This window comes from Corvus kubaryi, unplaced genomic scaffold, assembly GCF_017639235.1.
Source record: "Corvus kubaryi isolate FWS band 111438036 unplaced genomic scaffold, C.kubaryi_AGA036_p1.0 132, whole genome shotgun sequence".
In the NCBI taxonomy this organism is placed as follows: domain Eukaryota; kingdom Metazoa; phylum Chordata; class Aves; order Passeriformes; family Corvidae; genus Corvus; species Corvus kubaryi.
This window is the reverse complement of record NW_024580666.1, coordinates 2,944,302-2,956,718: the sequence shown is the minus strand read 5'-3', so window position 1 is coordinate 2,956,718 and position 12,417 is coordinate 2,944,302. Positions and strand designations below refer to the sequence as shown.

General features: G+C 48.6%; 2 protein-coding genes across 7 annotated transcripts in view; one reads left to right on the top strand and one right to left on the bottom strand.

Moving 5' to 3' along the window:
• The window catches only part of LOC121665567, a 45,150-nt gene extending 33,988 nt beyond the window's left edge, over nucleotides 1–11,162 (bottom strand). For 3 of the 5 annotated variants that reach the window (XR_006016408.1, XR_006016411.1, XR_006016410.1), the window contains exon 1: nucleotides 10,386–11,162. Coding sequence is in view for 1 of the 5 variants with exons in the window: in XM_042029933.1 (XP_041885867.1) it covers nucleotides 6,129–7,124; nucleotides 10,386–10,409 (1,020 nt within the window). In the remaining 4 variants the exon portion in view is untranslated. Of the gene's footprint in view, nucleotides 1–141; nucleotides 7,125–8,229 lie in introns of those variants that run through there. The other 2 variants (XM_042029933.1, XR_006016409.1) reach the window with 2 other exon arrangements.
• A 146-nt stretch (nucleotides 11,163–11,308) lies between these two features.
• Nucleotides 11,309–12,417, top strand: part of GATA6 (GATA binding protein 6) — a 71,650-nt gene continuing 70,541 nt past the window's right edge. For both annotated transcript variants that reach the window (XM_042029927.1, XM_042029922.1), the window contains exon 1: nucleotides 11,309–11,395. The gene's annotated coding sequence lies outside the window, so the exon portion shown is untranslated. The remainder of the gene's footprint in view (nucleotides 11,396–12,417) is intronic.

Here is a 12,417-nt window from a genome sequence, read left to right as displayed (position 1 = left end):
AGTTTGTCACCTCCTCAGCTGTGCCAAAACAACTGCGTGTAGAGCAGTGCTTAAATCAGCGCACTGAAGTGATGGAAGTTAAAAATAAACTCTTTGTGGGAGGAGCAGAGGAAGAGCTATTTTTAATTGTAATCACTTCAATGGTCTTTCTTCCAGTGTGGTCCCACAAGGAATTTCATTAATACAACTGGGAGAAGGCAGTGGATTGCTGTGCTGGCACTGGAGTGACTCCTCCAGGCAGAAAAGTCTCTCCTGGGAGGGACAGGATTTCTGAAGCCAGGATTGCACCAGGGCCAATGTGCTGCAGAATTGTACCTTCCAATATGCAGAATCATGACTTCCCTACCTAGGTCCAAACTGGACTCAGGTGTCCCAGGCTCTCCATTAGCTATTCTGCCTCCTAGATCCTCATAGCATTCATTAAAAAAAAAATATTGTATGCAAGCCAGCATTACCATTAATAAAAACAAATATAGAGACACTGAGGTTTTTTCCTGCTTTATAAACAAATACTCCTTATAATCATTCTGAATACTAGCCTGCTCCACAATTTACTATGGTATGGTTAGATGTCACCCATAAAAATCTATTCAAATACAAAATGCACAGTAAATTGAGAATAAAAAGCATCAGAAGAGATGCAAAAAAAGGTTTTATTTAATAACATTTCTTACATGATCAAGAAAGGAAATACTTGTATGTTCCTTAAAAAGCATTAAAAGTTTAAGGAAAAACGTCTGAAAAGAGTTCAAACAGTTGCAGTGCAGCTACTACTTGAAAACTCACAGAATAATTCAGCAACTTACTTTTGTTTTGGCTTTAGTCATTTCTGTGCTTAGATGAGCTTCTCTGTGAGTGAGTGACATGTGCAAAGCCTTGGTTATATGTCTTGTGTTCGGGCACCTCAGTGATTTGTTTCTGTTTGAACATGAAACACATTCACTTGCATTCAAATGTTCCTGATGCATTTCTCCAGAGGTTTTGTACCAGTGAAGCATGTGAAACACAGGCAGATTTCAAACTGCTGTTGCTTTTCGAAATAAATAATAAATTACACTTCTTTTTGTGTGTCATTAACATTATTAAAAGTTTTTCTGTGCTATTGACTGAGTTTCAAAGCACTTCTCAGGAAAATGGGGCAGTAGTTTAATTTCCATCATACAGAAAAATGAAGTAGTATCCTGAGTTCCACATCAAGGCATCCTTCTTTTGGGACTCATGATCTATGTGCTGGCTCACACCAGTTCCTGGATGCTTGGGTGTACAGGCAGGATTTAAATTTAAATTCCTAGACTCTGAGTATGTTTAGTATGTCCTTCAATTCTCTTCTAATAAATAGAACCAAGGGCACAGTGAGTCAGTTTTGTAATTAGATTATATAATTGTCTCATGAACTCTGTACAAATTACCTCTTCTCTGTATTGTTTTTGCAGTGTATTGTTTTTCTTGAATAATATGGCACAAATCCAGTATATATTGCAGTCAATAAAGTACCCCAGTTTATAGTCTGATGGCCCACAAATGAATAACTGGCATCAACAAAAATAATTAAGTCAATGCCATTTTTAGTACCATCATTACTCTTCACTTAGACCACCAATTTTATTTTTAATTATTAACATGTTTCCTTAAAAACATCTTTTTACAGTTTTTTATTACCAAGAGGTAACGACAGATTAACCATTTTTCCCAGGTTTCAACAACTTTGTGATTCTAAGGTTGACATTAGAGTGTAATGATGTAAAGGAAATTGCATTTTATTGCATTTTAATTAAACAGGTCAACTTAAGCAGGCCTTTCTCCAGCAAAATTCCCATTGGAGTTTAGTCCTTTATTTACTTCTTGAGCTTTGCACAGCAGATTTTTGCCTTCCCAATAGAGGACCGATAAAACAATTTAATCCATTGAACAGAGTATATTTGACATTCAGACTGATAGATATGGGGTAGTATCATAATGCTGAATACCATAAAGGATGTGCATCATTGTTATTCCTCTCACTAAAGTGTCACTCCAGGTGTGCTGGAGTCTATTTTTATGCAGAGCACTGGATTGGTTCAAGACAGCCCATGAGCCATCCAGAGCCTTCGAAACCCCATGGAGTTGTTGGCCATAGCTCTGTGCTTGCTTTGGGGTATGGACCCAAAACAGCACTTCTTTCATGTGCTGGGGAAGAGCACATTTGGGAAGCCTGCTTCCTGCTGGGCCCTGCTGCCTTGCTGGGATGTGGGGACTGAGGTGTACACCCCATCTTCCAGGCACCAAGGAGATGGGTGGGTCCCTCTCTCCTTGCATTGCACCTGGGAAAGGGCACTCCCTCTTGCTACCGCAGCTCTGTCCTTCTGCGCTGACTTGCTGAACCCAAACTTGTATTTTTTCTCTTCTCCTAAAAAGCCACAGAGCTCTGAATGGGTTTGTCTCCCCCCTTCCCATCCACTTAGCATTTCTCACCAGTTCTACTCTCAATCACGACAAAATGCCCAACATTTTCCACTTTTGCTGTAATAATGCTGGCTGCATCCAAAAAGCCCAGATGAAGTGGAGAATTCAGCTTAAATACTGACAGTTAGCATTCAGCCAAGCTCTTCCACATTTATTCCTGCTCATTTGGTCCAACACCATTAAATTCAGGTTGTCTGCTTCTCCAGCTGAAAAGTTTGCTTTCCAATTCTCTCCATAGGCTCAACCTAGTCAGCTCCATGCTGCACAAGTCCGAACACTGAGCAGCAGTTAACATTGTTTCCGTACAGAATATTTTTAATCTTCTGGTAGCTACAGCTCACAACCATTAGTTTCTCCTCTCTACACTTATTAGAGGAAACACTCGTGAAAGATATGTCACCTCTCTGGACCTCAGAGGTACATGTAGTTCCAAGCAGGCACAAGGAAAATACGTTTTTCCACTTCTTGCAAGCAGAAATGAAGTAAATTTGTTTGGAAAACTGCTGCTAAAGGAAATGTCATTCAACAATTCTGTTGAAGCTATCAAAACCGAAACCAAATGGATTTGAAAACTTAGCACAGGTCACAGTTAGCGATTTGACTAGCAACTGTTCTCCTAGGCAGTAGGAACTAAAATAAGAGTGTAGCATAAATTCTGGCTTCAGGCTGAATTACACCTCTCTCCAATGACATGAGTGAAATGTTTTGGAGCATATTCATGCAAGCCCTCTATCTTTAGGAAAAAAAGTTTAAAACCTTCAAGCCAGAGCACAGGTAGCAGTTACAATCAGTTCAGAGTTGTTGCTTTCTCTGTGCCCTGCTGACCGAGAAGAAAATAAGAGGTTTTGCTGTAGTTTCTGGTGGCTGAGAAGGGACGAGCTGCTGTGGTTTTGGCTTCTGGTCCAGGCATGGCAGACCTCTCCTACCACCCCAAATGTGAGTATGTTACCAAACTGAAAGAAAGAAAAAAATACAAAACACATTTTCTGCCCTCTTGAGATGAACCTTGTTGCATATTTGATTCCAAGTTTATTTCCTTTAAAGGGCTAAATACTTCAAAAACAGCACAAAAATCTTCATTCTGGATAAAATCAAATCTTTTGATTGATATGAGATTTTTTGGAGGGAAAGAGTTTGGCTTAGTTTAGAAGCTGAAACACTTTGATTTAAGTAGTGGTATGTAAAGCTGTGTCCCTACAGCCCAGCCGGTGGTCTGTGGGAAGTGGGGCTGCATAGGGAGTCACCTGTGGGGCATTTGGGGGAAAGCTGAAAATAGCCAGCGAAAAACCCTCCAGCCAGCTAAGCACTACTGAGTTTTCATCTCCCAACACTCCCAGGTTCTGACAGTCCCACCTCTGCTGGATTTATCTGTGATGCCATGAGATGTCACTGATGTCAGTGCTCGTGGTTGTCCTTTCTGTCACTGGCCCCCAGAAGTAAGGGCAATGTAAGTTTATAAGGGCGTGCCAGCCATGGAGTTGGATCTGCCATCTTTAGTGTCTAATGGCATGGCCTCTGTATCATACAGAGCTGCTGTTAAACCTGACAGAGCCTGGCATAAATCACAGAGAGCACCTGCAGTACCTTTACTGTTAAGTTCATTACAGGAGCTATGGTAGTTGCTGAGTTAGTGCTGATTGGGTTTGTTTGGGACCAACAGCTTCCGAGCTGTGACAGCAGAAAGCTCTGCTTTAGCTGACCAAATATTCACCTTGCGTTTGTGTAAGAATCTGCTCAAAGCCAGTTTAGTTAAGTTGAAACCATGACTTGAAGGGCTGAGTAGCAATTCTTGCTGGTAACCTCAGAAGTGATCCACTAGCAAGGTTTCTTTCTTCAAGAGGTATTTCTGTGGTGGTCTGTGGCATTGGCTCTTCAAGCTTAAGCCATGATGAATGAGGACAAATTTAGACCTTTTTAGGATCTGGATAAATGAGCAGAGACACAGAAGCAGGGCTTCTTTGTAAGCCCCGTTTCACACATCCTATCAGAAAAAACAACCTACAGTAAAGTTACAATGAAAATGGGCTGCTGCAAAGCAAATAACCTGTGTAAATTTATACTAAAACTGTTGCTGGGGTTTTTTTTTGTTATTATTTCAGAGGTGAATATTAAAGTTGTGTGCTGCTAAACTTATGTTTGGTTGCCATTGGCAAATGCTAAATGCATCATCCAGATATCATCCTGGTTACTTATGGATGTTTCTCTGAAGTTTTCCTGTAACGCTGTTGCACGGTATTTTCTTCAGAGTTTATTGAAAGTGCATAGGTTGTTTCTTTTTTTTCTTTTTTTTTAACCCTTGGAAATAGGAGTCACTCTATACATCACATTGATCTACTCTGAGGATTGGTTACTTCAGAAAAAAAGCTGCTAACTCTATCCATACTAAGAATATAAAAAGTAAAATCTTGGACCTCAGTAACATTAGGATTACTCCTATCTCCTTTGTTACTGTGTTCCATCTTTAATACTAAAACTATTTTGTCCATCAAGAAAGATACATCAAGAAATTATTACCTGTGTGTGTAAAAAATTACAGCAAGAAAAAACCTTATGTATCCTGAACTATGCTACTTTTTGCTCATCTGATTGGAATTAAAAGAAAGTCTTTTGACTCCTTAAAGTTCAGTCATCTGTGACCTCTTAAAATCAATCAATAACAGCAGGGGAACAATATATTATAGCCACCTAGGTTTGGGACAATCGGCTTTTTAATTGTTCTTTTTATTGTTTGCACATACTGGCGTCCTTTACTATTGAATTATAAATTCAACGTGAGCAGCAATAACGGGTGCATAAACCCAACCTTTTCCTAAAGCAATCGCAAAGTGCGGATTATTTGCACGCCCTCTTTGGTCGTGGAGGCTTAGGCGAAATGGATAAACACTGGCAGTGATTACATGAACGAAATGGAAATTGCGGTATTCCCACGGCGAACGTATATATTTATACTTTTAACTGCAAATAGAACGCTATGTCCGCGAAGCCATTAACGCCGACGGTAAGAAAAGCAAAAGGGAAGGAAGGCGTCGCCTCCCCGGAGGTGAATTAGCAGCATCGCTTATCTTCGGGCCGCCGGGGATGGGACCCGCCCGGCCGGGACCTGCCTCCGCGGCTCCCTCCGACACCTCCATCTATCAAAAGGAGGGAAAAGCCGGCGTCTGCGGGGATGACAGGCAAAGCCAAGGGGGGTACAAGCATTTTGCCTATCCATGGGCCCCCACAAGTCTCGTTGGAAACATCTCCCCATCTTCTCGGTCTCCATCCTACGTCCCGTGGCATGCTTGCTCATTCCTTCCCGAAGCAGGAGCCATCCACTTACTTCTGATAGCAGCTAGGAGCAAGGCTATTAATAGGCTATCTAATTACCCCGAGCTGCTAACTCTGAAATCTCTCATTCTGTGATGTGGTTTTTTTGATTTGATTTTCCAGTCTAGTAGGACTTGCATTTACAGAACTGGTCAGACTCGCTCTGGAAGATACTATTTTAACGTTTTAAAATCTGCTTTCATTCCAAGCAGGAACAAAATCTCCAAATTTTGGCATTTCACCGAAAGCAGCGAGTGAAAACATTATTAGTTCGGATGGAGGGAAGCGGTTTGCTTAGCTAAGGTTGTGAATGTCGTTGTTTGGGGGTTTATTATTATTATTACTATTATTATTATTATTATTACTATTCGCACGTGTTCTCAGACAATTCTGTCAGGCAGGTAAATGGCGAGGAAAGCGGTTTCAAAAGGGAGGGCGAGAGGTTGCCACGATGCCAAGAGAAACGGAGCGGCCCCGCCACAGCTCAGCGTGGACACGCATGAAACGGAGCTACTCCCGAAAAGTGCTTCCAAGAGAACGCATTCATTTTGACCTGTGGAAAACATTTCACTGGAAGACCATGACCTGTTCTGATGGTTTATTTTATTTCCTGGACAGGGAAGTAAGAAGACAACTATGTGGGGGGTTTCCCGGCAGGTTTCGATGTGTGCATAAACCGATATTTCCTTCACGGTGTGCCGCAGTGGCGACAACAATCCCAGGGAATAGTCAGTGATGTTTTTTGTTTGGTTGTTTTTTGTTGGTGTTTTGTTTAGTTTAGTTTTTGTTGGAGTTCTTTTGGGAGGGGTGGGTTTAAGTGAGAAAGAATTAATTCTCTGTGCTGCAGGCATGGGGGTGGAGGCAGAATAACTGGTTGCAGATCGGATTTTATATTGCCTAATATCCGTGATAGGGAACGGGGGGAGGATGAGGAGAAGCCCGGCTCTAAAGCGCTGGGGAGGAGAAGTGTGACTCCGCCGTGCCCCACGTCCCGCCGTTCCCAGCTCTCTCCCACAACGACCTCTCGCAGCAAGAAACTTTCCCCCGGGTTTTCCTGCCAGATCCAGCAGAAGAGAGCCCTGAAAGCCTTCGCCAGCACCCAGACAGGAATCGGCAGTGATCCCCACGGCTCCGGCCCGGGAGACGCTGCGGTGGGAAGGGCTCTGGGCTTCCAGTGCGGCCCCGGGCGGGGGCGGCTCCCACCCCCCTCCCCCCCCGCCTCCCTGTTCCCCTCGACGAGACGGCGGGAACCAGGGTGGGGGCCTTTCCTTCTGGCCTTGTTGTCTCGAAACGGGTTCTTTCCCTAGGTGTGAAAGCCGATTCGCACACAGAGTCGAGGTACTTGATTCATCTACAGCTGTGCGCAGAAAGGAGTACTGCAATTAAAAATAATACATAATATTCGTCACCGCAAGCAGTAAGTGGGACACAGCCCCACCGCTTTGTAGCAAGAGCATTGAGGTGCCCGTTGATAAAAGTGTCAGAATTAAGCCATTTTAGTCACTTATTCTGAAAACCTTTAAAACCGCCGAGGAGCAATATAAGTAATCCTTAACTCATTTTCAAAGTCTCTCTGTGTGTGCTGGAAAGACACAAAACGCGTATGCTCCTGTTGGACAGAAGCAGCTAAATGCTGCTCTTTAGGGTGCTGCGTGGGTCTCGGCTGCCTCCCGATCACCCCGAGGGCATCGCCTTCGTCCTGCGCGCCCCACCGGGGCTCAGCGTGCGGGTACCGCGGAGCGCAGGCTCCGGGAGTCAGGTTACGCGGCAATAGGAGCTCCTCCGCGCGTTTTGTTGATTTTAATTTTTTTTTTAAAGGCTGAAATCATTAACCAGCCGGACCTCAGAGACTGCAGGGAGGGTAAATAAAATGAAGGTGCAGATCATTATTTAAAAAAAAAAAAAAAAAAAAAAAGACCACAACAAAAAAACCCCCAACGACACAGAAACCACACGCTTGGGCATATATTGCATAAATGTCCGTGCGGGCTCTGTGCTGCCTGATGCTGATTTGAGCATCAAGTGTTGAAAGACGCCGCGGAAATCACCCAAAAGCACGCGGCAGCAGGTCACCAGTAACGGGGAGGCCGCTTACTGCAGCGGGGAATATCCTTCTGCCCTGCTCCCCGCCTCCGGGCACGGCTTCAGCCTGGGGGAGAGGCGAGCGGCCGGGAGGGAGCGGGCAAGGTTCCCCAAGCCGGGTCAGGGTGTCCTGCCCCGCGGGGCCCGGAGCCTGCTGTCTGCGAACCAGCAAGGAGGGCTGCAGCTGAAGCCCGGCCTCTGAGCACCCGGCAGCCTTTCGTTAGGAGTTTTGGGAAAAGAAAAAATAGTCTCTCCTCGTCCTTGATAATTTGGGGTCCCTCCTCACCATGGGACAGATCTGATCTATCGCAAAGGACACGTTCACCGTGCCCGCCCCTGCCCTTGCAGTGGTGTGTAGAAGACCTTGCTGGTTTGGGGGTCAGTTTGGCTAACCACTACCTTTAGGTCCCCGGACTGTCCCGCCCGGCCCGAGAGGGAGGTGATGGGTGATGTCAAAGGCCCCCATCCCTCTGAAATCCATCTCTTCCCCGGCGGATGCGGATTGCTCCGCCGGCTTCGGCCGCCGTTCCTGCCGCGGGAAGCGTGGAGCCGGTCGGCCGGCAACTCCCCGCTGGGCTGGGCGCTCCCGAGAGCCGCCGGTGCCCGATCGATATGTCCGCTTCAATGTCACAGCCGCTGGGGAATGGAAACAGTCCGTATCGTGGGGTGGCCTTGATAAAAGTATATTTTAAGTAGCGCGGATAAGCGAAGGGGAGAAGAGAGGGGGGAGAGGTGCCGGCACGTCGCCCGTAATAACCGCTGCGCTTATCAGCCCGGCCTGAACTCCCCAGCAGTTTCTAAAGTACATTAAGTTACATAAACACATCTCGGAAAAGAATACACTCCAGCCTGCGATAGTCACCAAAGTGACCCCTCGTACCGCCTCGCACCCGAACCCGCCGGGCCCCCACGGCCGCAGCGCCCCAGGAGCACTGGAGCCCGACTCGGCTGGCGATGCCCGCTGCGCCCGGGGTTGTCCGGGCCGAGGGGCAGCGAGGGTGCGGCCGGACCGAGCCTTCCCCTCCTCCCTAGGGCACCTGGATCCCTGGGAAGGGATCACGTTTGCAGAGAGCCGTGAGTGGGGGAAGGAGCAACAGCTCTGCGCTTGCACACGGCTTACCCCCAACCCTTTTTTTGGAGATTGAAGTGCCCGCGAGGGAATTTGCCTTAATTGGATAGGAAACCTTTTTTTTTCCCCCAATCTGCCTTCTTCCCTCTTTGGCCACAACGACCAGGAGCGATGGTCACCTCGCTGGCGCCTCCTCCCCAGCGGTGTCTTCCCGCAACCGAGCACCCGCCTGCCCTCCAAAATGTCCCTGCACATGCATCCCCGGGTTCCTAACCCAGGCATGGTGGTGCAGGAGATACCTGAGAGCCTCCCGGAGCCCCGGGGTGAAAGTTACGTCAGCGGAGCGGGATTTGGGAAAGGAGTGACGTAATGAAGGGTTAGGAGTCTGTGATTTGAGCGGTTCGAGAGCAAACCCGAAACGAAAAGGAGTGGAGAGGAAAGGGGTGACTGGGAATGGTTTCCCACGCTGGTTCCAGTTTAAGCCGGGATTTCTTATCGTGTTTATCGGAGGAAATAAAATGAAGTTTGTAGCCCGGCTATAACGTAAACAGGCTAACCGGCAGTGAAAAAAGCCAAGGCGCCTGAAGTGTAAAACACGGGTCACTTTGGAGCCAGGGAAAGAGGCGCCTGCCAGGCCAACGCGGCTGTTCTTCCCAGCCATCCTCACCTTTCGGGCAGGCACCCTCCGGGCCCGGGCAGGTCCCCACCGCCCACCCTGGGCTTACATGAACACCGGCAAACCCCTCCCAGCGAGCAAAGCCCGTCGCTTAAAAAAAAAAAAAACCAAAATCAAACCAAACCTCACGGTATTTCTCGCTCTATATCCACCTTTACACGTGTTTGAAACACCCTCGTGTTTAACTGGAGAAGGGGCATCCAAAAGACTGAAAGGACACGCGGGGTTGAAAGCTCGGCGCTTTTCAGCACAGAAATTTGCAGTGGCAGCACCCAAACTGGGGAGAAGCAGCGTGGGCATCGACTCCCGCAGCTTCCACTGTTCGTCTCACATTTGCAGGTAAAAAACACAGGAAAAATGTTTTACGTTTCCAGCTAGGATCGGAAGACGAGTCGGGCAGAAAACGAATCACTGCCCTCGCTTGCAAAAGCTTATTTTCTATTTAATATTGCACACACTAAAATACACCTAAAGGTAAAAAAGGAAAAAAAAATCACTTCAGCCTGGCAGGGTGACCAATATTATTTAACGATATTATTTAGAGACAACTGACAAGAAAGAAGTATCACCTTTAATAATACAATTTAATAAAGAAACGGTTTCTCGGGAAAGTGCTTGTTTTCCGATCAAATCCCTGCCGTGCTATACCACAAAAATTAACGCGCACAATAAACTTCCAAGTCACAATCAGTTCACCCACGCCGGCAGAGCGGATCGCTACAGCCAGTGTTTTGCCGTACCCCCAGCACTGCAAATTCTTCACCTCCCGTTCACCTTGCCTGGAAAGACCGAAAGAAAAGCCGTGCCTACCCCAGGAGCGACAGCACCGCGCATCAGCAGGTTTGGGCTCGGGTTCTGTCGGGAGGGCTTATGCCTGTTGGCTGCCGAGAGCCCGGCTCTGCTCTAGTCCAGCCCTTTGCCGCAGATGACTCTTTCTGTACAAACTGATGATGACAGATATCCAGCTGATAACCTCTGGTGAACGAAGTTATTTTAATTTCCAGTCACTTTCCTGCTAAGTACCATATCAGTTTGTACACAGCTGAGATAAGAGAGTTGAGGAGCGGGGGGGTAATAAGAAAGAAACGGAGGAAAAATGCCTACCGCCAGCTGTTGGGATGGACACATCCCACAGCTTGCCTTGGCTTCACCTGACGGTTGGGGCAACTCAAGGAGGAGCCACATTTTTTCATCTCGGATAGCTCGGATTTTGACGAGCAAAAACTAAGGAGATTTGAGGGAGGGATACGTTCGCCTGGTTGCTTAGGGCGAAAGCCAAACACACATCCCCGCGGGCCGCTGCCAGGGGACGTTCGCTCACATGCCGGGAGGCGCGGAGAAAAACCTTACAGAAATTGAATATTCACCATAAAAAAAAAAAAAAAAAAAAGTATTATCTGGGAAGGAGGGAAGAGTGTGTATTGTTTCTGGGTGAAAAATAAATTTTAAAAAAAGGAAGAAAAAAGGCTGGAGTATCTGGCAGGGCGAACCCTCACTGCTCTTCCCCGCTCCCCGAGCAGGGATCTGTCGCCCCTTCTCTGCGGGCGCCCCGAGGTGCCCCCCCGCCCGCGGCGGCCCGGCTGGCCCCGGGACTGGCACTCCTGCAGAGCCCCGTGTTTGTTTAGAGTTGGTCGAGCCCAATCAGGGCCGGCTGCCTGCAGTTTTCCGGCAGGGCTGCGAGAGGCGCCTCCTCTCTCCTTTTTATACATGAGCCGCCGGCCGCTGCCGCCGGACTCGCCGCCGCCACTCGCCCCCGCCGCACTGGATTTACCGCCCGCCGCGGCCCCGCGCCTTGGCCCCATGCGGGGCACCGGCATCAGGTTTGGCCCCTCTCTTTCCTTGCCTCGCCGCGGTTTCGCTTGTTCTTCCTGGGTCTTCTGCTGCTGCCTCTCTGCCCTCGGGCGCTCCGAGAGGAGCGCGGCGCGGCGGCGGCCGCCCCTGGCTGGGGGAGCCCGAGGGAGACTGTGTGGGCAAACATCCGATACCGGTGCCTGGAGCTCTTATCTGCCGGAGCCTTATCTCCCAGTTATCTTGCAGGAGGGAGAGACGTATTTGGTGCCTATCTGCGAGGGGGCTTTGTGTGTGTGTGTGTGTGTCCTGTATTCTCATGCCTGTGGTTATCTGGAGAGCCCCGAGGTGGGCTGAGAACGGAGAGCCTCGCCTTCTGCTGTCACTTCTCTGTGTCCCTTTCGCTTTCTGCCCCTTCTCCCAGGGGCTGAGCACCGGGTTCTCTGTGTCTGTCTGTCCGGCCTTTCTCATGCTGGCAAGCTCCGAACTGACACCGCTCTGCTCGGGACGGGTGTCACCCCCGCAAGGTGTGCTGTGGCTCGGAGCAGGAGCCCAGCCAGGGCTGTCCTCTGGATCCGGCCCCTACGCCAGGCACATCCCGCCCGGCCTCGGTCCGTGTCCCGCCGCCGCCGCGCACACTTCGGGCCCGGCCCGTGCGCATCTCCCGTCTCCCGGGTGCCTTTCCCTCCTCCTCCTCCTCCTCCTTTCAGTGACCTTGGGCTGGAAATAGGCAAACAAGCGAGACGATGCGCGGAACAGCTAACATCGCTCTCCGGCGAAGTAACCTTAAAGGGATCGCCTTACTAATTGTTTTCTCAGTGGAACCGAGTCAAATGACTCATTCATTGAAATAATCATAACAACGACAGCAGCCAAGGAAGGGCAGAGACAGGGAAAAATGCCCCCTCTGTCCCCACGCCCTTACGCCCAGCTTTGTCCCGGCGTGCTTCATGTTCAAATCTGCAGCCCGGGATGCCAAGGGAGAGGGGAGCAGCCCTCCCACGGTGCGGAAAGCGGGGACGGAGCCGCAGCCCTGGCCCCGCGGGACTGGCGT